The sequence below is a fragment of the Gadus morhua genome, chromosome 22, assembly GCF_902167405.1.
Source record: "Gadus morhua chromosome 22, gadMor3.0, whole genome shotgun sequence".
NCBI classification, from domain to species: domain Eukaryota; kingdom Metazoa; phylum Chordata; class Actinopteri; order Gadiformes; family Gadidae; genus Gadus; species Gadus morhua.
Window position 1 is genome coordinate 2231304 of NC_044069.1, and position 24000 is coordinate 2255303.

Sequence of the window (24000 nt, forward strand, 5' to 3'; positions counted from 1 at the left end):
CTGTCTCTGTCTCTGTCTCTGTCTCTGTCTCTCTCTCTCTCTCTCTCTGTCTCTCTCTGTCTCTCTCTGTCTCTCTCTCTCTCTCTCTGTCTCTCTCTCTCTCTCTCTCTCTCTCTCTCTCCTCTCTCTCTCTCTCTCTCTCTCTCTCTCTCTCTCTCTCTCTCTCTCTCTCTCTCTCTCTCTCTCCTAGGGGTCAACACCCTGTGCATGGCGCTGTGTGCCAGCCCCTCTTCCTCCTCCCGTCTGACCCTCCTGGACCTGTCGTCCAACTCGCTCCGGGGGGACGAGCTTCCTGTACGACCGGTTACAAACAGTTACAAACGGTTAAAACCAATGACAACCAGTTAAAACCAGCTACAACTGGTTAAAACCAGTGACAACCAGCTACAACCAGTTAAAACCAGCTACAACTGGTTAAAACCAGTGACAGCCAGCTACAGCCTGGTAGAACCATAGTGACCATAGATAGAACCAGTGGGCCCCGGCTCTCACCATGGTGAAACACCCTGAACCAGTGAGACCCAATAAGAACCGGTAGGAACCAGTTAGAAGCTGTTGCTACCAGTTGGAAGTTATAAGAACCAGATGGAACCAGGTTAGGCAGTCGACACAGGACCAGACAGGACCGCTCTCTAGTTAATGAGTCTGGGTGGCTTTGTGTTTTAAAGGTTTCTTTGGTTCTCTTTGACTCTCTCTTCTGGGTTCCAGAACCTCCACAGCTTCCTGAGTCAACCCAACTGTGTGGAGGCCCTGGATCTGTCCAACAGCGACTGTGCTCTGGAGCAGGTGAGACTGCCGCTGCTGGGAGAGGCTAACACCACCTCACCATCGTGGGTTCATGGAGAAACATCTGGTGGAAGTGTGGTTAGCTCGGTGTGGGGTTTGCTTATTGTTAGCTTGAGGTGATGGTATCTTTTGGCGCTAAGGTGGGGGTGGTTGAGTGGTCTGGTTGGTTCCGGTGGGGTTGAGTGGTCTACTTGTGGGGTTGAGTGGTTGGGTTGTCGGGTTGAGTGGTTTGGTGGAGTGGTGGGGTTGAGTGGTTGGGTTGTCGGGTTGAGTGGTTGGGTGGAGTGGTGGGGTTGAGTGGTTGGGTTGTCGGGTTGAGTGGTTTGGTGGAGTGGTGGGGTTGAGTGGTTTGGTGGAGTGGTGGGGTTGAGTGGTTTGGTGGAGTGGTGGGGTTGAGTGATGGGGTTGAGTGGTGGGGTTGAGTGATTTGGTGGAGTGGTGGGGTTGAGTGGTCTACTTGTGGGGTTGAGTGGTTGGGTTGTCGGGTTGAGTGGTTTGGTGGAGTGGAGGGGTGGGGTTGAGTGGTGGGGTTGTTGGGTTGAGTGGTTTATTGGAGGGGTGGGGTTGAGTGGTGGGGTTGAGTGGTGGGGTTGGGTGGTGGGGTTGAGTGGTGGGGTTGAGTGGTGGGGTTGAGTGATGGGGTTGAGTGGTGGGGTTGAGTGGTGGGGTTGAGTGGTGGGGTTGAGTGATGGGGTTGAGTGATGGGGTTGAGTGGTGGGGTTGAGTGATGGGGTTGAGTGGTGGGGTTGAGTGGTGGGGTTGAGTGATGGGGTTGAGTGGTGGGGTTGAGTGGTTTATTGGAGTGGTGGGGTTGAGTGGTGGGGTTGAGTGGTGGGGTTGGGTGGTGGGGTTGAGTGATGGGGTTGAGTGATGGGGTTGAGTGGTGGGGTTGAGTGGTGGGGTTGGGTGGTGGGGTTGGGTGGTGGGGTTGGGTGGTGGGGTTGGGTGGTGGGGTTGAGTGGTGGGGTTGAGTGGTGGGGTTGGGTGGTGGGGTTGGGTGGTGGGGTTGGGTGGTGGGGTTGAGTGGTGGGGTTGAGTGGTGTGTTCTCTGGTTCTCAGGTTTGTGCGTCGCTCCTGAAGGGCTCCCTGGAGCACCTGAAGATCCTCAACATGAACAAGACCGTCTTCTCCAACAGGTACACAAGAACTCTCCCCCTATCCTCCTCGCCCTCCCTCCCTTCTCTCCTCCCTCCTCCCCCCCCTCCCTCCCTCCCTCCCTTCTCTCCTCCCTCCTCCCCCCCCCCCCCCCCTCCCTCCCTCCCTCCCTCCATATTGCCTTGATTTGTGCAAATTTAAAGGACAAAAGGGGAAGGAGCTAACCCTTCTGGCCTCCGGCAGCTGATCTGTGTTAGCATGAGGCTAACCCTTCCCCTGACCACTGGAAGCTAGCTTGTGTTAGCATGAGGCTAACTATTCCTCTGGCCTCTGGTAGCTAGCTTGTGTTAGCATGAGGCTAACCATTCCTCTGGCCTCTGGTAGCTGATCTGTGTTAGTATGGGGCTAACCCTTCCCCTGACCACTGGAAGCTAGCTTGTTTTAGCATGAGGCTAACCCTTCCCCTGGCCTCTGGTAGCTAGCTTGTGTTAGTGTGAGGCTAACCATTCCTCTGGCCTCTGGTAGCTAGCTTGTGTTAGCATGAGGCTAACCATTCCTCTGGCCTCTGGTAGCTGATCTGTGTTAGCATGAGGCTAACCCTTCCTCTGACCTCTGACCCCAGGAGGAGTAAGGAGGTCCCTCCCTCCTTCAAGATGTTCTTCAGCACCGCTCAGAGCCTGAAGACTGTCAGCCTATCAGGGACCAGGCTGCCGATTGAGGCCCTCAAGTAAACACCTCCGTCCTGACACACCTGCACCCTAACACCTCCACCCTGACACACCTACACCCTAACACACCTCCACCCTAATGAACACACCTCCACCCTAACACACCTCCACCCTAACACACCTCCACCCTTATGAACACACCTCCACCCTAATGAACACGCCTCCACCCTAATGAACTCTCCTCCACACTAATGGACACACCTCCACCTAACACACCTCCACCCTAATGGACACACCTCCACCCTAACACATCTCCACCCTAACAAACCTCCAACCTAACACACCTCCACCCTAACACACCTCCACCCTAACACACCACCCTGACATCTCCACCCTAGTAAACTCACCACCACCCTAACTCACCTCCACCCTAATGGGCACACCTCCAACCTAGTAAACTCACCTCCACCATAACACACCTCCACCCTTACACACCTCCACCCTAACACACCTCCACCCTTATGAACACACCTCCACCCTAACACACCTCCACCCTTACACAGCTCCACCCTAACACACCTCCACCCTAGTAAACTCACCTTCACCCTAACACACCTCCACCCTTACACACCTTCACCCTTGTAAACACACTAGCAGACATGCTAGCAGTGAGGCTAGCTCCATGTGTTAGCTCCAGCATGCTACAGCCCACGGTGCTGTGTCTCCCCAGGTCTCTGCTGCTGGGTCTGGGCTGTAACCCCAACCTCAGCGAGGTGTCTCTGGACATCAGCTGCTGTGAGGTAACAGCATCCTCCATCCTGCTGATCCACAAACCCATATGACGGCCTGGATGACGGATTATTGATGATTGATCTGTTCCCAGCTGCGGTCGGCGGGCTCCCAGATCCTGGAGGGGTGCATCGCTGAGATCCCAAACATCTCCAGCCTGGACATCTCTGACAATGGTACCTCCTCTCCTCCAATCACACCCTGTGGTATCAACAGGCTGACACCATTCTGTATATATGGTCTGAATCTGTGGTCTGTAACCATAGTCTATAGCAGTAGTCTGTAGCAGTAGTCTGTAACCATAGAAGTAGTCTGTAGCAGTAGTCTGTAGCAGTAGTCTGTAACCATAGAAGTAGTCTGTAGCATTAGTCTATAGCAGTAGTCTGTAGCAGTAGTCTGTAGCAGTAGTCTATAGCAGTAGTCTGTAGCAGTAGTCTGTAGCAGTAGTCTTTAAAAGTAGTCTATAACAGTAGTCTGTAGCAGTAGTCTGTAGCAGTAGTCTGTAGCAGTAGTCTATAGCAGTAGTCTGTAGCAGTAGTCTGTAGCAGTAGTCTTTAAAAGTAGTCTATAACAGTAGTCTGTAGCAGTAGTCTGTAGCAGTAGTCTGTAGCAGTAGTCTAACAGTAGTCTGTAGCAGTAGTCTGTAGCAGTAGTCTGTAGCAGTAGTCTGTAGCAGTAGTCTGTAGCAGTAGTCTATAGTTCCAGGCTCTGGAACTCCCTCCCCCCACACATAAAACAATCAGACACCATTACAACCTTCAAGTCACAACTCAAAACTCACCTGTTCAAACTCGCACACAACGTCTAACTGATCACTGTTTTGATTGTTTTTTTGTTTTGTTTTGTCTTGTTTTTGTTTTATTTATTTCTTATTGCTTATGTTTATTTATTTTTACACAATGTCTTGTTTTTTTTAAATAATGTATGATGACTATATGCTCTGTAAGGTGACCTTGGGTGTCTTGGTGTCTTGGGTGTCTTGAAAGGCGCCTCTAAATTAAATGTATTATTATTATTATTATTATTATAGCAGAAGTCTGTAGCAGTAGTCTATAGCTGTAGTCTGTAGCAGTAGTCTGTAACAGTAATCTGTAGCAGTAGTCTGTAACAGTAGTCTATAGCAGTAGTCTGTAGCAGTAGTCTGTAGCAGTAGTCTATAGCAGTAGTCTGTAGCAGTAGTCTGTAACAGTAGTCTATAGCAGTAGTCTGTAGCAGTAGTCTGTAGCAGTAGTCTGTAACAGTAGTCTGTAGCAGTAGTCTGTAGCAGTAGTCTGTAGCAGTAGCCGTGTGTCTCCAGATGTTGTGCGCTGACCAGATGTTGTGTGGTTGTGTCCCTGAGGTCTGGACATGGACCTTAGCCCCCTGCTGGTCTGGCTAGCCAGGAACCGCTCCATCCAACACCTGGCACTGGGCAAGAACTTCTCCAGCATCAAGTCCAAGTGGGTGCTGAGAGGAGATGCAGGTGTGGCCCGGTGGGGCTGAGCTAATGTAGCCCAGCGCTAGTGTCTGACCCTGCGCCCCCTCTGGTCCCCAGGAATGTGTCCCACGTCCTGGATAACCTGGTCCACATGATCCAGGAGGAGGAGTCGGTGAGCCCACAGACCTGATCCCAAGACCCCTTACTGAGGCCCTCCTCCCATGTCCCTCAAGACCCTGACCCCAGCCCCTGACCCCTGTGTCCTCTGACCCCTGACCTCAGACCCCTGACCTCTGACCCCTGTGTCCCCTGTGTCCCCTGACCCCTGACCCCAGCCCCTGACCTCCCTGACCTCCCTGACCCCTGACCTCTGACCCCTGTGCCCCCAGCCCCTGACCTCCCTGTCCCTGGCCGACTCGCGGCTGAAGGCGGAGCTCAGCATCGTGCTCAGCGCTCTGGGCTCCAACTCCTCCCTCACGCGCCTGGACGTCAGCGGCAACGCCATGGGCGACATGGGCGCCAAGATGCTGGCCAAGGCCCTGCAGATCAACACCAAGCTCAGGTCGCCACGGCAACACGTGTGTGTGTGTGTGTGTGTGTGTGTGTGTGTGTGTGTGTGTGTGTGTGTGTGTGTGTGTGTGTGTGTGTGTGTGTTAAATGACTCATTTAGAACATTTGGAAAAAAAGCTTTGTTTAGGCTTTGGTTCCCATCATAACCTCTGTCTGTCTGTCTGTCTGTCCGTCTCTCTGTCTCTGTGTCTGTCTGCCTGCCTGTCTGTCTGTTTCTTGTCTGTCTCTCGTCTGTCTGTCTGTCCGTCTGTCTCTCATCCTGTCCGTCTCTCGTCCTGTCTGTCTCTCGTCCTGACTACCTGTCTGTCTCTCGTCCTGTCTGTCTCTCGTCCTGTCTGTCTCTCGTCCTGTCTGTCTGTCTGTCTGCCTCTCGTCCTGTCTGTCTCTCGTCCTGTCTGTCTCTCTGTCTGTCTGTCTCTCGTCCTGTCTGTCTCTCGTCCTGTCTGTCTGTCTGTCTGTCTCTCGTCCTGTCTGTCTCTCGTCCTGTCTGTCTCTCGTCCTGTCTGTCTCTCTGTCTGTCTGTCTCTCGTCCTGTCTGTCTCTCGTCCTGTCTGTCTCTCGTCCTGTCTGTCTGTCTATGTGTCTGTGCGTCTGCAGGACTCTCATCTGGGACAGGAACAACATCAGCCCTCAGGGTCTGCAGGACGTGGCCGCCGCTCTGGAGAAGTAGGTGGAGAACCTTCTGATGGAGAACCCTTCTAGAAGGAGAACCTTCTGATGGAGAACCTTCTAGAAGGAGAACCTTCTGATGGAGAACCTTCTAGAAGAAGAACCTTCTGATGGAGAACCTTCTAGAAGGGAGAACCTTCTGATGGAGAACCTTCTGGTGGAGAACCTTCTAGAAGGAGAACCTTCTGATGGAGAACCTTCTAGAAGGAGAACCTTCTGATGGAGAACCTTCTAGAAGAAGAACCTTCTGATGGAGAACCTTCTAGAAGGAGAACCTTCTGATGGAGAACCTTCTAGAAGAAGAACCTTCTGATGGAGAACCTTCCACAAGGAGAACCTTCTGATGGAGAACCTTCTAGATGTTTACTGAGACCCTTCTAGATGGAGGACCTTCTAGATGTTTACTGAGAACCTTAGATGGAGAACCTTCTAGATGTTTACTGAGACCCTTCTAGATGGAGAACCTTCTAGATGTTTACTGAGACCCTTCTAGGTGTTTCCTCCAGTGGAGGAGGAGAACCCTCCAGGTGTCGGTTCCTCTGTGTGACGGTCTCTCCTGTGAACAGGAACCACACCATCCGCTTCATGCCCATCCCCATCGTGGACGCGGCGCAGGCCCTGAAGACCAGCCCCGAGAAGACCGAGGACGCCCTGCTGAAGGTCAGCCCCCCAGTAGACCACCACCAGACCTCCAGTAGACCACCATTAGACCCCCAGACCCCCAGACCACCAGACCATCACAGGACCTCCAGCCCAGAGTATTAAGTGTGTGTGTGTGTGTGTGTGTGTGTGTGTGTGTGTGTGTGTGTGTGTGTGTGTGTGTGTGTGTGTGTGTGTGTGTGTGTGTGTGTGTGTGTGTGTGTGTGTGTGTGTGAATGTGTGCAGATGGAGCAGTACCTCCTCAGGAACCACGAGACCAGGAAGTACCTCCAGGAGCAGGCCTACAGGCTGCAGCAGGGCATCGTCACCACGACGACGCAGCAGGTAGCACACACACACACACACACACACACACACACACACACACACACACACACACACACACACACACACACACACGTGTGTGTACTTGTATATGTATACACGTGTGCACACACACACACACACACATACGCATACACACACATACATATGTGTATACGTACACATACACACACACACAAACACACAAATACACATATATATATACACACACACACACAGACACACACCACACGCGCCCCCCTGACCCTGCCCCCCCCCCCCCCCCCCCAGCTGGTGGACCGGATGTGTGTGAAGGTCCAGGACCACCTGAACTCCCTCCGTTCCTCTGAGACCCCGGAGGTCCAGCAGGACATGAGGACCGCGCAGAACCTCATGAAGGACGCGCGCAACGCCAAGAAGGTACGGACCCCCCTGACCTGACCCCTGACCCCTGACCTCTGACCCCCTGCTCTGTGAGCAGGCCCTCCACATCATACAGGCGATGCTGTCGTCGCTCTAAGACCAGCAGAGCTCCGGCTCGTTCACAAAGAGGTGAACGTGTTCCTCCTCACAGCGTGATAGCCTGGTCCTACCAGACTCTCCTACTTCCTTTCAGTGTCCGGCCGCTCTCCGTTGACAAACGTCCACTCACTTGAAGGCCGGTGTCTGTTGGAGTTTTAAAACCATTGGATCGGCCCGGTGCCACTCTGGATCTGCCATAACCAACCGCTAACGTTTGACTACAACTCAAACTAGCGCACGACCTCGACGTAATTGTTCTCAGCCACTCCCTCTGTTCGCTGATTGGACCGGGAAAATTTGGATAGGCCGCAAATCCGGACGTAGTACTGGGCCAACGTCTCTGGGCGGGACAGGCAGAGTAAGGGGAGGAGCTTAGATGCTTTATGACGACATAAATAAAGACATTCCAAATCAGCGCGCTTGAGCCTCAGTTTTTTCAAAGGCGAGCAGAACAGCTAGTGCTCGTTTTACACCAAACGCAAGTTTTAGCCACTGGGGGACCATAGGCCATGTTCATGTCATGGGACCTTTAATACTATACATATTTAAGTACACTGATATAAAGAGGTGCAGTAACATGGCGGTCTCCCCCCCCCCCCCCCCCCCCCCCCCCCCAGCTGCTGCCCAACCTGTACCACCTGGGCGGCTCGGGGGCCAGGGGCCCCTGCGTGGAGGCCATCCAGGAGACCCTGGGGGCCATGGCGGGGGAGCTGTCCGGGGTCATCGACCGGCAGCTACAGGTACACGCTTTATACTCACTATCAGCTACAGGTACACGCTTTATACTCACTATCAGGTACAGGTACAAGCTTTATACTCACTATCAGGTACAGGTACACGCTTTATACTCACTATCAGGTACAGGTACACGCTTTATACTCACTATCAGGTACAGGTACACGCTTTATACTCACTATCAGGTACAGGTACACGCTTTATACTCACTATCAGCTACAGGTACACGCTTTATACTCACTATCAGGATGTAGAACTATTTACATTTGCAGGAAGTCATCCTCTCCTCTCCTCCCTCCTCTCCTTTCCTCTCCTCCTCTCCTCTCCTTTCCTCTCCCCCTGTCCTCTCTTCCTCTCTTCCTCTACTCCTCTCCTCCTCCCCTCCTCTCCCCTTTCCCCTCCTCTCCTCTCTCCTCCCCTCCTCTCTCCTCTCTCCTCTCCTCCCCTCCTCTCTCCTCCCCTCCTCTCTCCTCTCTCCTCTCCTCCCCTCCTCTCTCCTCCCCTCTCCTCCTCTCTCCTCTCCTCCTCTCCTCCCTCCTCCTCTCTCCTCCCTCCCCCCTTCTCCTCTCCCCTCTCCTCCCTCCTCTCCTCTCTCCTCTCTCCTCTCTCCTCTCTCCTCTCCTCCCTCCTCCCCTCTCCTCTCCCCTCTCCTCTCTCCTCTCCTCCTCTCCTCTCCTCCCCTCTCCTCTCTCCTCTCCTCCTCTCCTCCTCTCCTCTCTCCTCCTCTCCTCTCTCCTCCCTCTCTCCTCTCTCCTCTCTCCTCTCTCCTCTATCCTCTCTCCTCCCTCTCTCCTCTCCTCCCTCCCTCCTCTCCTCTCTCCTCTCCCCTCTCCTCTCTCCTCTCTCCTCCTCCCCTCTCTCCTCCCTCTCTCCTCCCTCCCCTCCTCCTCTCCTCTCCTCCCTCTCCCCTCTCCTCTCTCCTCTCTCCTCTCCTCCCTCCCTCCTCTCCTCTCTCCTCTCCCCTCTCCTCTCTCCTCTCTCCTCCCCCTCCTCTCTCCTCCCTCTCTCCTCTCCTCCCTCCCTCCTCTCCTCTCTCCTCTCTCCTCCCTCCTCTCCTCTCCTCTCCCTCTCCTCCTCTCCTCTCTCCTCCCTCTCTCCTCTCCTCCCTCCCTCCTCTCCTCTCTCCTCTCCCCCTCCTCTCTCCTCCCTCTCTCCTCCCTCCCCTCCTCCTCTCTCCTCCCCCCCCCTCAGGTCCTCCTCTCCTCCATGGTGGATACAGCAGAGAGTGTGTGTCCCCATGTGATGAGGAGGGGCAGTCTGCGGGAGGCGCTGGTGGAGGCGTGTGGAGGGAGGACGGTGGTTCCTCGCTCCTTCGTCAGCTCCGCCCTCCTGGAGCAGTCTGGGGTCGACATCATCAACAAGATCAGGTGGGGCGTAGAATATAGCAGATAGATATGCATCATATAGATATATATATACACTGTATAGATATACAACATATAGATATACACCGTATAGATATACATTATATAGATATCATATAGATACATCATATATACACCGTATAGATATTCATCATATATACACCGTATAGATATACATCATATAGATATCATATAGATACATCATATACACACAGTTTAGATATACATCGTATAGATATACATCATATAGATATACATCAGATAGATATACATCATATAAATGTAGATATGCACCAAATAGATATACATGATATAGATATACAGCCTATAGATATGCATGTAGATCTACATCATATAGAATATATATCATGCACACAGTATATTCTGAGTTTGTAGGCATTATATATGTAATGTATATATCATGTTTGATGTATATATAATGTATATATCCTTATGTGTCCAGTGAGGTGTAGCTGAGTCTGCATATGTAATGCATAATGTATTGATTTAATGTATAGATGATATAATGTATTTAATGTATATGTGTGTCTCCAGTGAGGTGAAGTTGTCTCTGGCCTCTCTTCTCTCCGACCGCATCGTAGACGAGATCCTCGACTCCCTGTCTGTCTCCCAGCACAGCCTGGTAACCTGTCTGTCTGTCTGTCTGTCTGTCTGTCTGTCTGTCTGCCTGCCTGTCTGTCTGCCTGCCTGTCTGTCTGTCTGTCTGTCTGTCTGTCTGTCTGTCTGTCTGTCTGCCTGCCTGTCTCTCTCTCTGTCTGTCTGTCTGTCTGTCTGTCTGTCTGTCTGTCTGTCTGCCTGCCTGCCTGCCTGCCTGCCTGCCTGCCTGCCTGCCTGCCTGCCTGTCTGTCTGTCTGTCTGTCTGCCTGTCTCACTGTCTGTCTGTCTGTTTGTCTGTCTGTCTGTCTGTCTGTCTGTCTGTCTGCCTGTCTCACTGTCTGTCTGTCTGCCTGCCGGCCTGTCTGTCTGTCTGTCTGCCTGCCGGCCTGTCTGTCTGTCTGTCTGTCTGCCTGTCTCACTGTCAGTCTGTCTGGGCGACAGGATGTAACCGTGTCTCCGTCTACAGGCTGGTCATGTGACCAAACGGTACCAGCCCCTCCCAGACCCGGCCCCGCCCCCGGAGGCGGAGCTTCCTGAAGACTGTTTTATGGAGGAGATAAGCCCCGCCCCTGATCAGACTGAGGACCCCAGAGAGGACCCCAGTCCGGTAGGCGGAGTATTAGTACACTATATATAGTATTAATACACTAAAACTAAGGTAGCACTAGTAGTATTAGTACACGTCTTTATATTAGTGTACTTAAATATGTATAGTATTAATACACTAAAACTACAGTAGCACTAGTAGTATTAGTACACTATGTATAGTATTAATACACTAAAACTACAGTAGCACTAGTAGTATTAGTACACTATGTATAGTATTAATACACTAAAACTACAGTAGCACTAGTAGTATTAGTACACCAACACCAGAGGATGAGCATTCTGTTCATGGAGATTATGTAGTAGTAGTAGTAGGAGTACTAGTAAGTAGTAGTAGTAGTAGGAGTACTAGTAAGTAGTAGTAGTAGTAGTAGCAGCATTATTATTATTAGTACTAGTACTAATACTATCAGTAGTAATACTAGTAGTACAAGCAGTACTTGTTGTCTCTGCAGACGAACCCGCGCTCCAAGAGGAAGAGTATTCTGGTCCGCATGCTGCGCCCCGTCTCTGTGGCCTTCGGTGAGTCACAGGTCAAAGGTCACAGGACACAGGTGACAGGTCAAAGGACACAGGTCACAGGTCAAAGGACACAGGTCAAAGGACACAGGTCAAAGGTCACAGGTCAAAGGTCACAGGTCAAAGGTCTTCGCACAGCTAGCTACATCATATTGATCAGTGTAGAGCTGTACATCATATTGATCAGTATAGAGCTGTACATCATATTGATCGGTATAGAGATGGACATCATATTGATCAGTATAGAGCTGGACATCATATTGATCAGTGTATAGAGCTGTACATCATATTGATCAGTGTAGAGCTGTACATCATATTGTTACGTATTTTAAGCACATAAGCTGCCCCCACATATAGCCACTAGGCAGCAGGATCGAACACACAAGCTGCATTACCCTCACATAGCCACTAGGAAGCAGGATCGAACACACAAGCTGCAATAACTACTCCTGCCACAGATGGCAGCACCTTTAGACAGGTGAGGAGGGCAGAGCCATTACGTCACACCGGTCACGCCCACTTCACATAGGCCACGCCCACTTGACGATCAAAGCGCGGAATTCAGATTGAGAGGCCAGAATCAACAGGTAGCCCGGCAGAGAGACTCGAAGTAATGCAAGATATTATTTTCAATACGCGTTGGATACAATTCCCTCCCTTAGGCTTCATAGTTACCATACCGAAATATGCCTACTTTAATAAATAAAGTGAGTTATAAGCGACCAAGGATTGGACTACTTTCTTCAAGAAAAAACGCAACAATATTGATCAGTGTGTCTCGACACAGAGATGGAGTTCGACCTGGACAAGAAGTTGGAGGAGGTGCCGATCCACGAGGAGGACCTCCCGCCGCCCCCTCCTGCCCAGCCGCTCAGAGACTCCCGTTTCCTCGGCGACCTGCCCGCCCCCCCTCCCCCGGCCCAGCTGAGCCCCCCCGGCTGCCAGGCCCCGCCCCTCCGCACTCTGACCCTGCCCAGCGCAGAGAGGAGGCTGGAGCACCACACCAAGCTCCGCCCCAAACCGCCCAGCAGGACCAAACCCAGCCGCGTCCGCGTGGGTAGCACCCTGAACCACTTCCTGTACCACTTCCTGTCCCACTTCCTGTCCCACTTCCTGTCCCACTTCCTGTCCCACTTCCTCAATGCACATTAACAGGATGTTTATCTAATCCTGTGTGTGTGTGTGTGTGTGTGTGTGTGTGTGTGTGTGTGTGTGTGTGTGTGTGTGTGTGTGTGTGTGTGTGTGTGTGTGTGTGTGTGTGGGGGCCCTCCAGCGGCCCCCGCCCAGCTCCCCGGGCCCCGAGGGGGCGGAGCTTCCTGGTAAACTGGACCACGGCCTTGACGCGTTCTACCAGCGGACCGTCAACACACTCAGCCTCAGGTAGAACGCACACCCAAACGCACGCACGCACACACACACGCGCGCACACGCACGCACGCACACCAGGGATGGTGAATGTCACTTCACCCGCCACTGTGTCGGGTAATACTTTCCAGTCAGGTCCGATCAAATTTGCATATTCAATACATTCATCATACGGCGCTGCACAGTTCCACCACCGTTACTGTCAACATCCGGCCCCCTTCTTCTTCTACGCCTCTCTTGCTGAACTGCGACTGTCAACATCCCGGATAATATAACGGTAACAGCTCTCAAGTCTCACGCATTCGGCGTGAGACACACGCAATTCGGAAGAAGACGATGGGTGTGTCGCGTAGACGTCGTCATCGTCTTGCCGTCCCTCCCCGTTCTGTGATTGGTTCCCCATCTCAGGCGAAAATCGGATCCATGGAATCCAGGCTGCCTCGCAGCGAGAAATGAAATCGCGCGCAAGGCAGCATGGCTATAGACAGGCTATTTCAGAGGCAGGACACTTTCAGAATTCCATTCATAAATTAACAGACGTGACTGTGACGTGAATTGTCTGTCCGGCTGAAATTAGAGAGGGGTTCTGGAAGTGTCCATGGTAAGATTTGTGTAACCAACGAGAGAGAGGTATGATCAGTTAAGCATGACGAAGGAGAAATGTATGGAAGTAAATCTGTGCCATCGGATTTTGAAAATAAAAAGCCATTGAATTCTAAGCACTGAATATTTCTGCATTGAAATGACGTATCTGGGTTTGAATTTCAACCTAATCAACGTCCGCACGTTGAAGTTTTGGACGATGAATCTTTGATTTAGAATTTTTAACATTGAAAAATAAAGCTGAATAGGAGTTCAATTCAAATCCAAATACGTTATTTCAATGCATTAATATTCCGTGCTTAGAGTTCAATGGCTTTTTATATTCAAAATCCGATGGCACAGATTTACTTCCAAGGAAGTGACTCAAACATTTTGTGGTTGAGAGGGCGTATCGGTTTCCATCTTAGGTTTCTACAGGACAAAATCTGTGTGGGAGTGAGGGAATCTAGAGCGGTTCTCCACATGAAGAAATATTCCGTTTCTATTGTCATCATACCAAATGGATATGATCAACAAAAAAACAAGGAATTGAAAGCTACTTACAATATGCCTAGGTTACATTAATTTCCCCTGATGGCAGCAATGTTCCACTTTCAGCTGGAATTCAACGGTACAACAAAAAAAACATGTGTCTTCCTTAGATTTCAGTTCCCTTTATTTATTCACACAGTTCAGCAGCGGCATTCATTCATAATCAGAGCCCACATTAAAGCTGTATTCAGGGCGACTATCACTACCAAGCCGAAAAATAGATGCGCTATAAATGGTTTTGTATATAGCAGTCACGAACATTAGCATAGTTGTGGAAATGCTGGTGTTAGAAAACAAAGTTGACGGGAATTAAAGTGCTGCACATCGACTGTACAAATGTAGATTATTCATCACAAGAATTTTAATTCAGAAATCGAATAGGCTAATGAACTCTGAATTGTGAGATAAAATTCAGCATTCTGATAATAAAGTCAGAATACTTGGATAAAATCCAAATTCTGATAATTAAATCCAGCATTAAAGGTTCATTTAAGAAGGTTCTCACCAGTCATTTGTCGCCTGGTCGCAGTGTCGAGTTTTTTTTAAAGTAGTTCACTAGTAGTTCACTAGTAGTTCACTAGTCTTAGCGTGCAAATAAATTGCAGTGTCAGAATTCTGAGAATTTTGTCAGCATTCCGATTTCTCAGAATTCTCTGACACTGCAAATTAAAGCGCTACTACTAGCAAACTAGTTTCAGTGTGACTGGAGAGAACTTCCTTAAATTAACCTTTAATGCTAGATTTGCATCAACGCTATTGTGTGTATTAGTTTGGTTCTCTTTCATGGAAGCCGAAAGTGGGAGATTCCTTATTATTGTTTTATTAACATTTTCTCCTACAGGGGATTGATAAAGTTCTTCTAGACTATTGAACAGAAAGAAACACTTGGTCATACTTTACACACTTTACCACAGCATTGGCCTACTGAATGCCACAGATATATTTTCAGCATTGGACTGAATGCCACATAAATATATAATTATGTTTTTGCACGTTTGCAACGTTTAAAAGTTCAGGGTATAAAGTTCAAGCATATGCCTCTACTTATTGCTTAAGCCAATAGCCTTTTGAGGCAGTGTTTTTTCGGAATATTAGTGTTAACGGCCAATAATGCTTACTATAATATGTTAGTTACCATGTCTGTGGACACATTTGTATGCAGTCACATGTAAATATAAAAAAACAAATTGACTTATGATGGTGTAGCTGTCACGTTAAAATTGTACCGGGGGCGAAAATTGTACCGGCCAACGTCATCGTTTGTTTACATCCTGACAACCTGCCCGGCAACAGACGACGCGATGCAGAAAACATGTTTCCAAACGACGATATAACATAATACAGATAGCGGATCGCTATCTGTATTATGATAGATAGCGATAACACTTGTTTTTACTTTATATTTGTATTGTATTTAATTGTTTAATCGAAACAATAAAAAAATGTGCCCGCGAAACGGGCGATCGCGTCAAATGACAAATGTTTTGCCCGCGAAACGGGCGATCGCGGGACGTAGGAGGGTTCTTGAAACATAATACAGATAACGGATTGCTAGATTACACTTGTTTTTACTTTATATTTGTATTGTATTGAATTGTTTAATCGAATTTAGCTAGTAAACTGAGTGTTTTAAGCGGGTTTCATAGTCTAGAATGTTCAAGAACCTTCCTACGTGATTTGACGTGTCATTTGACGCGATCGCCCGTTTCGCGGGCACATTTTTTTATTGTTTTGATCAAACAATTAAATACAATACAAATATAAAGTAAAAACAAGTGTTATCGCTATCTATCATAATACAGATAGCGATCCGCTATCTGTATTATGTTATTTCGTCGTTTGGAAACATGTTTTCTGCATCGCGTCGTCTGTTGCCGGGCAGGTTGTCAGGTTGTCAGGATGTAAACAAACGATGACGTAGGCCGGTACAATTTTCGCCCCCGGTACAATTTTAACGTGACATAGCCATGCATGTTGTTTTATTGTTAATATGTCAATTTGTTTTTTATTGAAAATACTTTGTATAGAGGAATTATCCCCAAACTTGTCATCGTAACACCTTTGATATAAACATGACTTAACATGGCAGATACCTGTGTATTGTTTATCATATGCATTAAGAGTGTAACGTTTTCGACTCAGTTCCTTGGTAGAACCCACTTACAGTAAAAATCTCTTCTGATGGAAAAAAAGATGCGGATGAAAAACAGTTTTCTTATCTATTGTTACTATTATAAGTGTTTAAAATGTACGCATATATTAAAAATATATATGGCGCATAAAAAGTGGCTGGTAAAAAAGATGAGTGGCTGGTAGATTTTAAATCTACCTGCCACAGTGGCTGGTGGGCAAAAAATTAATTACCATCCCTGACGCACACGCACGCGCACATGCATGCACACACACACACACACATACACACACACACATACGCCTGCAGTTACGCACGCAGGTACGTACACATTCGCACGTACGTACGTACGCACACGCACACACACACGCACACGCACACACAAACATGTACACACACATGCCCTGACACACGCACACACACGCACACACAAACGTGTGCACGCACACGCACGCATCACATGATGATGTCGTTGTAGGCGGAGCTCTCCTGGTTCCTCCGGCTCAACACAGGAAGTGGCGGACAGGAAGCGGGGAGGGTCAGGGAGGGGCGGCCTGAGGCAGCTCCTCCAGCCTCGCGGCTCCCGCTCCTCCACCACCTCCTCCACCTCCTCCTCCACCTCCTCCGTCGCCCCTCCTTCCCCCACCGCCGTCGTCATGGTAACAGAGGAGGAGGCGGGCGGCGTGTTTCGACCCAACGACCCTCCTGCTGAGTCCGAGACCCCCTCCCCCAAGACCCCCTCCCACAAGACCCCCCCCTCTGGCCCCCTCTCCGGGCCCCCCTCCGGCCCCCCTCCGGGGCAGCAGGAGGAGCAGCAGGAGCAGGGCCCCCCTCCTGCTCCGCACCCCTTGGGGGTCCGGGTTCTGGGTCTAGACCTGCTGGCCGAGATGAAGGCGGTCCAGGAGAGGAAGGCAGCGGCACACAAGGTCAGAGCCCAGAGGGACTAGAACCAAGAGGGGCTAGAACCAAGAGGGAGTAGAACCAAGAGGGAGTAGAACCCAGAGGGAGTAGAACCAAGAGGGAGTAGAACCCAGAGGGATTAGAACCAAGAGGGAGTAGAACCCAGAGGGACTAGAACCCAGAGGGAGTAGAACCAAGAGGGAGTAGAACCAAGAGGGGCTAGAACCAAGAGGGACTAGAACCAAGAGGGGCTAGAACCCAGAGGGGCTAGAGCCAAGAGGGACTAGAACCAAGAGGGAGTAGAACCCAGAGGGGCTAGAACCCAGAGGGGCTAGAACCAAGAGGGGCTAGAACCAAGAGGGGCTAGAACCAAGAGGGAGTAGAACCCAGAGGGATTAGAACCAAGAGGGACTAGAACCAAGAGGGGCGAGAACCAAGAGGGACTAGAACCAAGAGGGGCTAGAACCCAGAGGGACTAGAACCAAGAGGGGCTAGAACCAAGAGGGACTAGAACCAAGAGGGACTAGAACCAAGAGGGGCTAGAACCCAGATGGGCTGAAACACTCCTCAGAGATAAGAGGGTCTACTATCAAAAATCATTGTTAATTGAACCTAACGCTGTCTGTCTGTCTGTCTGTCTGTCTGTCTGTCTGTCTGTCTGTCTCCAGTCAGCTCCTCCCTCCTCTCTGGATGCTACTGCAGGTGAGCTGTCTTCCATTCCTTTTTCATAGTATCTTCATTTGTTCTGTCCCTGATGGTCCCTGAGGGTCTGGGGGTCTGGGGGTCTCTGATGGTCTGGGGGTCTCTGATGGTCTGGGGGTCTCTGGGGGTCTCTGAGGGGGTCTTGGGGTCTCTGAGGGTCTCTGAGGGGGTCTGAGGGTCTCTGATGGTCTGGGGGTCTCTGATGGTCTGGGGGTCTCCGATGGTCTGGGGGTCTCTGAGGGGGTCTTGGGGTCTCTGAGGGGGTCTGGGGGTCTCTGAGGGGGTCTGAGGGTCTCTGATGGTCTGGGGGTCTCTGATGGTCTGGGGGTCTCTGATGGTCTGGGGGTCTCTGAGGGGGTCTTGGGGTCTCTGAGGGTCTCTGAGGGGGTCTGAGGGTCTCTGATGGTCTGGGGGTCTCTGATGGTCTGGGGGTCTCTGAGGGGGTCTTGGGGTCTCTGAGGGTCTCTGAGGGGGTCTGAGGGTCTCTGATGGTCTGGGGGTCTCTCTCCAGCAGATCCTCCTCTCCTGGACCCTTCCGGCGGTCCGCCTCCAGACCCGGCCCCCCGCTGTAAACCCAGGCCCCCCAAACAGCCCCTGGGTCCCCGGACCTCCGGGACCGGCCCCCCCGGCCCCGCCTCCCGACCAGGCCCCGCCTCCCGACCAGGCCCCGCCTCTCGACCCGGCAGCACCACCGGACCAGGTAGGACCAGTAGAACCAGTAGGGTCAGTAGGACCAGTAGGACCAGTAGGACCAGTAGAACCAGTAGGACCAGTAGGACCAGAAGGGTCAGTAGGACCAGTAGGACCAGTAGGACCAGTTGAACCATTAGGACCAGTAGAACCAGTAGGACCAGTAGAACCATTAGGACCAGTAGGACCAGTAGGACCATTAGGACCAGTAGGACCAGTAGAACCAGTAGGACCAGTAGGACCAGTAGAACCATTAGGACCAGTAGGATCAGTAGAACCAGTAGAACCAGTAGGACCAGTAGGGTCAGTAGGACCAGTAGGACCAGTAAAACCAGTAGAACCAGTAGGACCAGTAGGACCAGTAGAACCATTAGGACCAGTAGGACCAGTAGAACCAGTAGGAGGCAGCACCTCCCCCTCCCCCTCCACACCAATAAACTAATAATCAAAAATGATAAGTTAGGCATTGGAAATGGCCATAATATGATAATGATAAGATGACCGTAATATGGTGATGATAAGATGACCATAATATGATAATGATAAGATGACCATAATATGATAATGATAAGATGACCATAATATGATAATGATAAGATGACCATAATATGATACGATGACTCTAATGGTCAACAAAATGACCTCTGTGTTGTGTCCTCTCTCAGAAGAGACTGCTCCACTTCCTTCTCCCCTTCCTGCCCCACTTCCTGCCCCACTTCCTGCTCCACTTCCTGCTCCACTTCCTGCTCCACTTCCTGCCCCACTTCCTGCCCCACTTCCTGCCCCACTTCCAGCCCCCCGCCTGAGGAGGGCGCCCTCTGAGCCGGAGACGGAGGAGGCCAGCAACCTCAAGGGGGCGGAGTCTCCTTCTGACCGTAAGTACACAACTTAGCACTAGCTTGAAGGAATCTAGGGATAACTGTGGGCTAACCCAGCACTAGGCTAACTCAGCACTAGGCTAACTCAGTGCTAGGCTAACCCAGGACTCGGCTAACTCGGAGCTAGGCTAACCCAGCACTAGGCTAATCCAGTACTAGTCTAACCCAGCGCTAGGCTAACCAAGCACTAGGCTAACCCAGCGCTAGGCTAACCCTGCACCAGGCTAACCCAGCTCTAGGCTAATCCCGTGCTAGGCTAACACGGCGCTAGGCTAACCCTGCACCAGGCTAACCCCGCGCTACGCTAACCCGGCGCTAGACTTTCATATCTCTCTCTCTCCTGCGCTAGGCTAACCCGGCGCTAGGCTTTCATATCTCTCTCTCTCTGGCGCTAGGCTAAACGACGCTAGGCTAGCGGAGCAGCCTCAGGGAGGCGGAGGCCCTGATGTTCTGAAGGCCCTCAGAGATCCATCCGATAATCAGGCAGCTGACGCGGGGGATAATGACCACACGTCATTCGCCTACGCCATCGCCACGGCAACAACGCTCAAAGTGTCCCTGCGAGTCGTGCAGCCGTCGCTGCCTAGCAATTAGCGTGCGGCGCGGCGTCAGGAGCTAATTGGTGCTGTCCTGTCCGACGGCAGGACTCCGCCTCCTCCTCCTCCTCCTCCACTGGTCCGTGATGTGTGAGGCACAGAGACACAGGGTTCAGAGGCGTGTCTCTCTAGGGGTGTTGCTAGGCGACGGGGTCTGACCAATCACATGAGTTTACAGCAGAGGCTTTAAATGAATGAAAGAACGTTGAAATGAATAACAAAACAAAACATTCTCTCTGTCTCTCTCTCTCTCTCTCTCTGTCTCTCTCTCTCTGTCTCTCTCTCTCTCTCTCTCTCTCTCTCTCTCTCTCTCTCTCTCTCTCTCTCTCTCTCTCTCTCTCTCTCTCTCTCTCTCCCCCCCTCCCCCTTAGGGAGGGGTTCTTCTGGGTCAGAACCAGGAGAGGATCAGAGAGCAGAGGAGGGTGAGGAAGACTCCCCTGATGATGAAGAACCCTCGGTCTGAGGCCGTCCTCCATCTCTGCGCTCCAGGGGTCCGTTCTCCCCGGTCCTCCCTCAGTCCACTGGACCAGACCAGACCGGTCCAGACCCCATATAGGATCATAATAATAATAATAATGCCTCCTAACTTCATTACAGATTCATGAATCAGATAAGATGTTCGATCTTTACTGTCTTTTTTTATATATGAATATAATGGTGATGGTTTTAATTTTACTGGGAAATTATATATGCTTTTTATTTTTTATTTGGTTAAAATAAATCCTGTTCTATTGTGGGAAACCCTTCCTATCTATATATACGAAGATGTACGTCAAATCTAAAGTTGTGAAATATTTCTGGATATTAAAGTCTTGATTGATACTGACTCTCATTTCATTTTGATTCCTATCTCTCTCTCTCTCTCTCTCTCTCTCTCTCTCTCTCTCTCTCTCTCTCTCTCTCTCTCTCTCTCTCTCTCTCTCTCTCTCCCCCTCCCTCCCTCTCTCTCTCTCTCTCTCCTTCCTCCCTGTCTCCTCTCCCTCCCTCCTCCCTCTCCCTGCTCCCTGTCTCCTCTCCCTCTCTCCCTCCCTCCCTCCTCTCCCCCTCCCTCCTTCCCCTAACCCCTATATATTCCCTTGAGGTGTTTTCCGACCAGTCTGGTGAAGCTCTTCTGTGGAGACCTTGAGTGTGGACTGTAGCTTGGTTTCAGTCGGTCGTAGTCTGGCCGTTTCTAGATTTAATTTAGAAGCCGTTGCATCAGTGCTGGTTTGAGAAGTGTTATTAGCTGTAGAGCGTTACTATTGGCTGTGCTATTATTAGTTTTAGAGCTATTCTATTGGCTATAATATTAGTTAGTAGTTTAAGGGTTATACTCTCAGCTGTTCCATTAGTTAGTAGTTTAAGGGTTCTACTATTAACTGTACTGTCAGTTAGTAGTTAAAGGGTCATACTCTCAGCTGTACCATTGGTTAGTAGTTTAGTTAGTAGTTAAAGGGTTCTACTTTAAGCTGTCCTATTAGTTAGAAGTTTTAGGGTTCTACTCTCAGCTGTTCCTTTGGTTAGTAGTTTTAAGGGTTCTACTGTTAGCATTACTGTTGGTTAGTAGTTTAGTTGGTAGTTTTAAAGCTATTATATAACCTGTTCCATTAGTTAGTAGTTTAGTTAGTAGTTTGAGGGTTCTACTCTCAGCTGTTCCATTGATTAGTAGTTTAGTTAGTAGTTAAAGGGTTCTACTGTTAGCATTACTGTTGGTTAGTAGTTTAGTTGGTAGTTTTAGAGCTATTCTATTACCTGTTCCATTAGTTAGTAGTTTAAGGGTTGTGATCAGCTGGTTCCATGGACGGTTTGGACGCTGCCGTGTTTCTACAAACCTGGCAGCACTTTGACCCTGAAGGTACGTTCACTACCATCACTATACACTACCTCACTAGTTCACCACCTTCACTAATTCACTACCTTCACTATTCACTACCTCACTAGTTCTATACCTTCACTAGTTCACTACCTTCACTAGTTCACTACCTTCACTATTCACTACCTCACTAGTTCACTACCTTTACTAGTTCACTATTCGTTACCTTCACTAATTCACTACCTTCACTATTCACTACCTCACTAGTTCTATACCTTCACTAGTTCACTACCTTCACTATTCACTAGTTCACTACCTTCACTATTCACTACCTTTACTAGTTCACTATTCACTACCTTCACTAGTTCACTACTTGCACTATTCACTAGTTCTCCACCTTCACTATTCACTAGCTTCACTATTCTCTACTTTCACTTTTCAGTATATTCACTAGTTCACTACCTTCTCTATTCGCTATTCAGCATGTTTACTATTCACTAAGTTCACTATTCACTACGTTTACTACCTAACGCTGCGGAACCTTTATAATAAACTCTGACAACTGATCAAGTACAGATTCTGATCAATGAAAAGGTTTTAAAGTGTACCTCACAAACGACAGAAACATTGGTGACATAGTAGTTAGCTGTAAGTAGTGAGTAGAACACTTAAAAACGGTTTAACTTTAACCATTGCAGCTCTCCGTCTCTAGTATTATGGGGTAGATCTTCTGCCGGAGGAGCAGAGAACCCGGACCTCGCATCATCCTCGCACGATTTTATAACATTCAAATCAAATCAAAATAAAATAAAAGGATTCAAACAAGTTTGGGCTTCATCCTCAGTCACCCTTGCCTGACCAAGCCCTGTTTATAAACCATATATATTATTATAAATATAAGTTAATAGGATCACATGATAATGTATACGTCAAGGAGTTGGGGGGTCACACACCAACCGCCCAGTTTCTAGATGTGAGGTGTGTGTCCTGAATGCAGAGGGGCCAGGTGTCTTTGACCTCACGCTGTTCTCTAGATAAAGGTTTCATTGAAGACACGGAGCTGGACGGCTTCCTGCAGCACGCCTGGAAGACGACTGGGAAGCAGGTAGAGTCCACCTCAATACACCCAGCTGGTAGAGTCCACCACAACACACCCAGCTGGTAGAGTCCACCACAATACACCCAGCTGGAGACCAGTTTAGAGGCTCAGGGGTGATGAGTATAGAGGCTGAGGGTGATGAGTATAGAGGGTGAGGGTGATGAGTATAGAGGCTGAGTATTGAGGCTGAGGGGTAATGAGTTTGAGCGGTGTTGAGTATGGAGGCTGAGCGGTTTTGAGTATAGAGGCTGAGCGGTGATGAGTATAGAGGCTGAGGGGGGATGAGTATAGAGGCTGAGTGTAGAGGCTGAGTGTAGAGGCTGAGGGGTGATGAGTATAGAGGCTGAGTATAGAGGCTGAGGTTGTTGAGTATAGAGGCTGAGCGGTGTTGAGTATAGAGGCTGAGGTTGTTGAGTATAGAGGCTGAGCGGTGTTGAGTATAGAGGCTGAGGGTGATGAGTATAGAGGCTGAGTGTAGAGGCTGAGGGGTGATGAGTATAGAGGCTGAGGGGTGTTGAGTATAGAGGCTGAGTGTAGAGGCTGAGGGTGATGAGTGTAGAGGCTGAGCGGTGTTGAGTATAGAGGCTGAGTATAGAGGCTGTGTCTAGAGGCTGAGGGTGATGAGTGTAGAGGCTGTGTCTGGAGGCTGTCTGTCTGAGGGTCTGTCTATGTTTCCCTCCAGAGAGGAGAGGAGCCCGGGGAGGAGGAGAGGCGGGTGAGGAGCCTGCAGGGCCGCCTCCAGAGGGACCAGGTGAGGCCGGTCTGAGGCTGCTGGGACACCGGGAGACTAACCCTCACTGCTGCCGCTTTTCCACTGCATGGTACCAGCTCGACACGACTCGAATCAGCTCGCATTTTTTGCGTTTCCACCGCGAAAACATGGTATCTGGTACCTGAAGTGGCTGCTTTTTCTAGTACCGCCTCGCTCTAGGTTCCAAGCGGCTGAGCCGATGCTAAAAGGTGACGTCGGCAGACGGCCGGCCACTGATTGGCCAGAGAGTGTGACGAAGTCACGAGAGCGACATGGCAACCATGCTGGTAACAGCCATAGCAGCGCCGCAGCCAGCATATTCCACTTCTTCAACATGCCAGCTAATAATATGAACACGAATACCATCGCATCGATGTTCTCCATTGTTGTTATGTGGGTTCTGTCCATGTGTGGGTTACGTAGGTGTTGTTTGCGTCGCGTACAAAAATACGTCACGGCCCTTTCACGCAGCCGACCCCGCCCACGTCCAGGAGGTACTATTTGCGGCGGAAAAGGACCCGCGCTGCTACCGTGTCGAGTCGTGTCGAGTCGTGTCGTGTCGAGTCGAGCTACATGTGCGGTGGAAAAGCGGCATAAGGGTGGGGTTAAATAAAGACTCTTTATTTACAATTACTACAATT

General features: G+C 50.0%; 1 protein-coding gene across 2 annotated transcripts in view; it reads left to right on the plus strand.

Moving 5' to 3' along the window:
- carmil1 (capping protein regulator and myosin 1 linker 1) overlaps positions 1-20543 on the plus strand; it is a 31967-nt gene extending 11424 nt beyond the window's left edge. Inside the window, exons 13-37 of one of the 2 annotated variants that reach the window (XM_030346563.1) lie at positions 191-294; positions 709-786; positions 1846-1922; positions 2504-2608; positions 3280-3349; positions 3433-3514; positions 4678-4777; positions 4873-4927; positions 5145-5317; positions 5923-5991; positions 6561-6654; positions 6880-6978; positions 7249-7377; positions 8097-8219; positions 9406-9581; positions 10134-10221; positions 10663-10803; positions 11258-11324; positions 12109-12374; positions 12595-12701; positions 16430-16877; positions 17520-17553; positions 18065-18253; positions 18909-19118; positions 20089-20543. In XM_030346563.1, the coding sequence (XP_030202423.1) occupies positions 191-294; positions 709-786; positions 1846-1922; positions 2504-2608; positions 3280-3349; positions 3433-3514; positions 4678-4777; positions 4873-4927; positions 5145-5317; positions 5923-5991; positions 6561-6654; positions 6880-6978; positions 7249-7377; positions 8097-8219; positions 9406-9581; positions 10134-10221; positions 10663-10803; positions 11258-11324; positions 12109-12374; positions 12595-12701; positions 16430-16877; positions 17520-17553; positions 18065-18253; positions 18909-19118; positions 20089-20180 (3176 nt within the window). In that variant the 3' untranslated portion in view covers positions 20181-20543. The remainder of the gene's footprint in view (positions 1-190; positions 295-708; positions 787-1845; positions 1923-2503; positions 2609-3279; positions 3350-3432; positions 3515-4677; positions 4778-4872; positions 4928-5144; positions 5318-5922; positions 5992-6560; positions 6655-6879; positions 6979-7248; positions 7378-8096; positions 8220-9405; positions 9582-10133; positions 10222-10662; positions 10804-11257; positions 11325-12108; positions 12375-12594; positions 12702-16429; positions 16878-17519; positions 17554-18064; positions 18254-18908; positions 19119-20088) is intronic. The other variant, XM_030346564.1, reaches the window with a different exon arrangement.
- The last annotated feature ends 3457 nt before the right edge of the window (positions 20544-24000 follow it).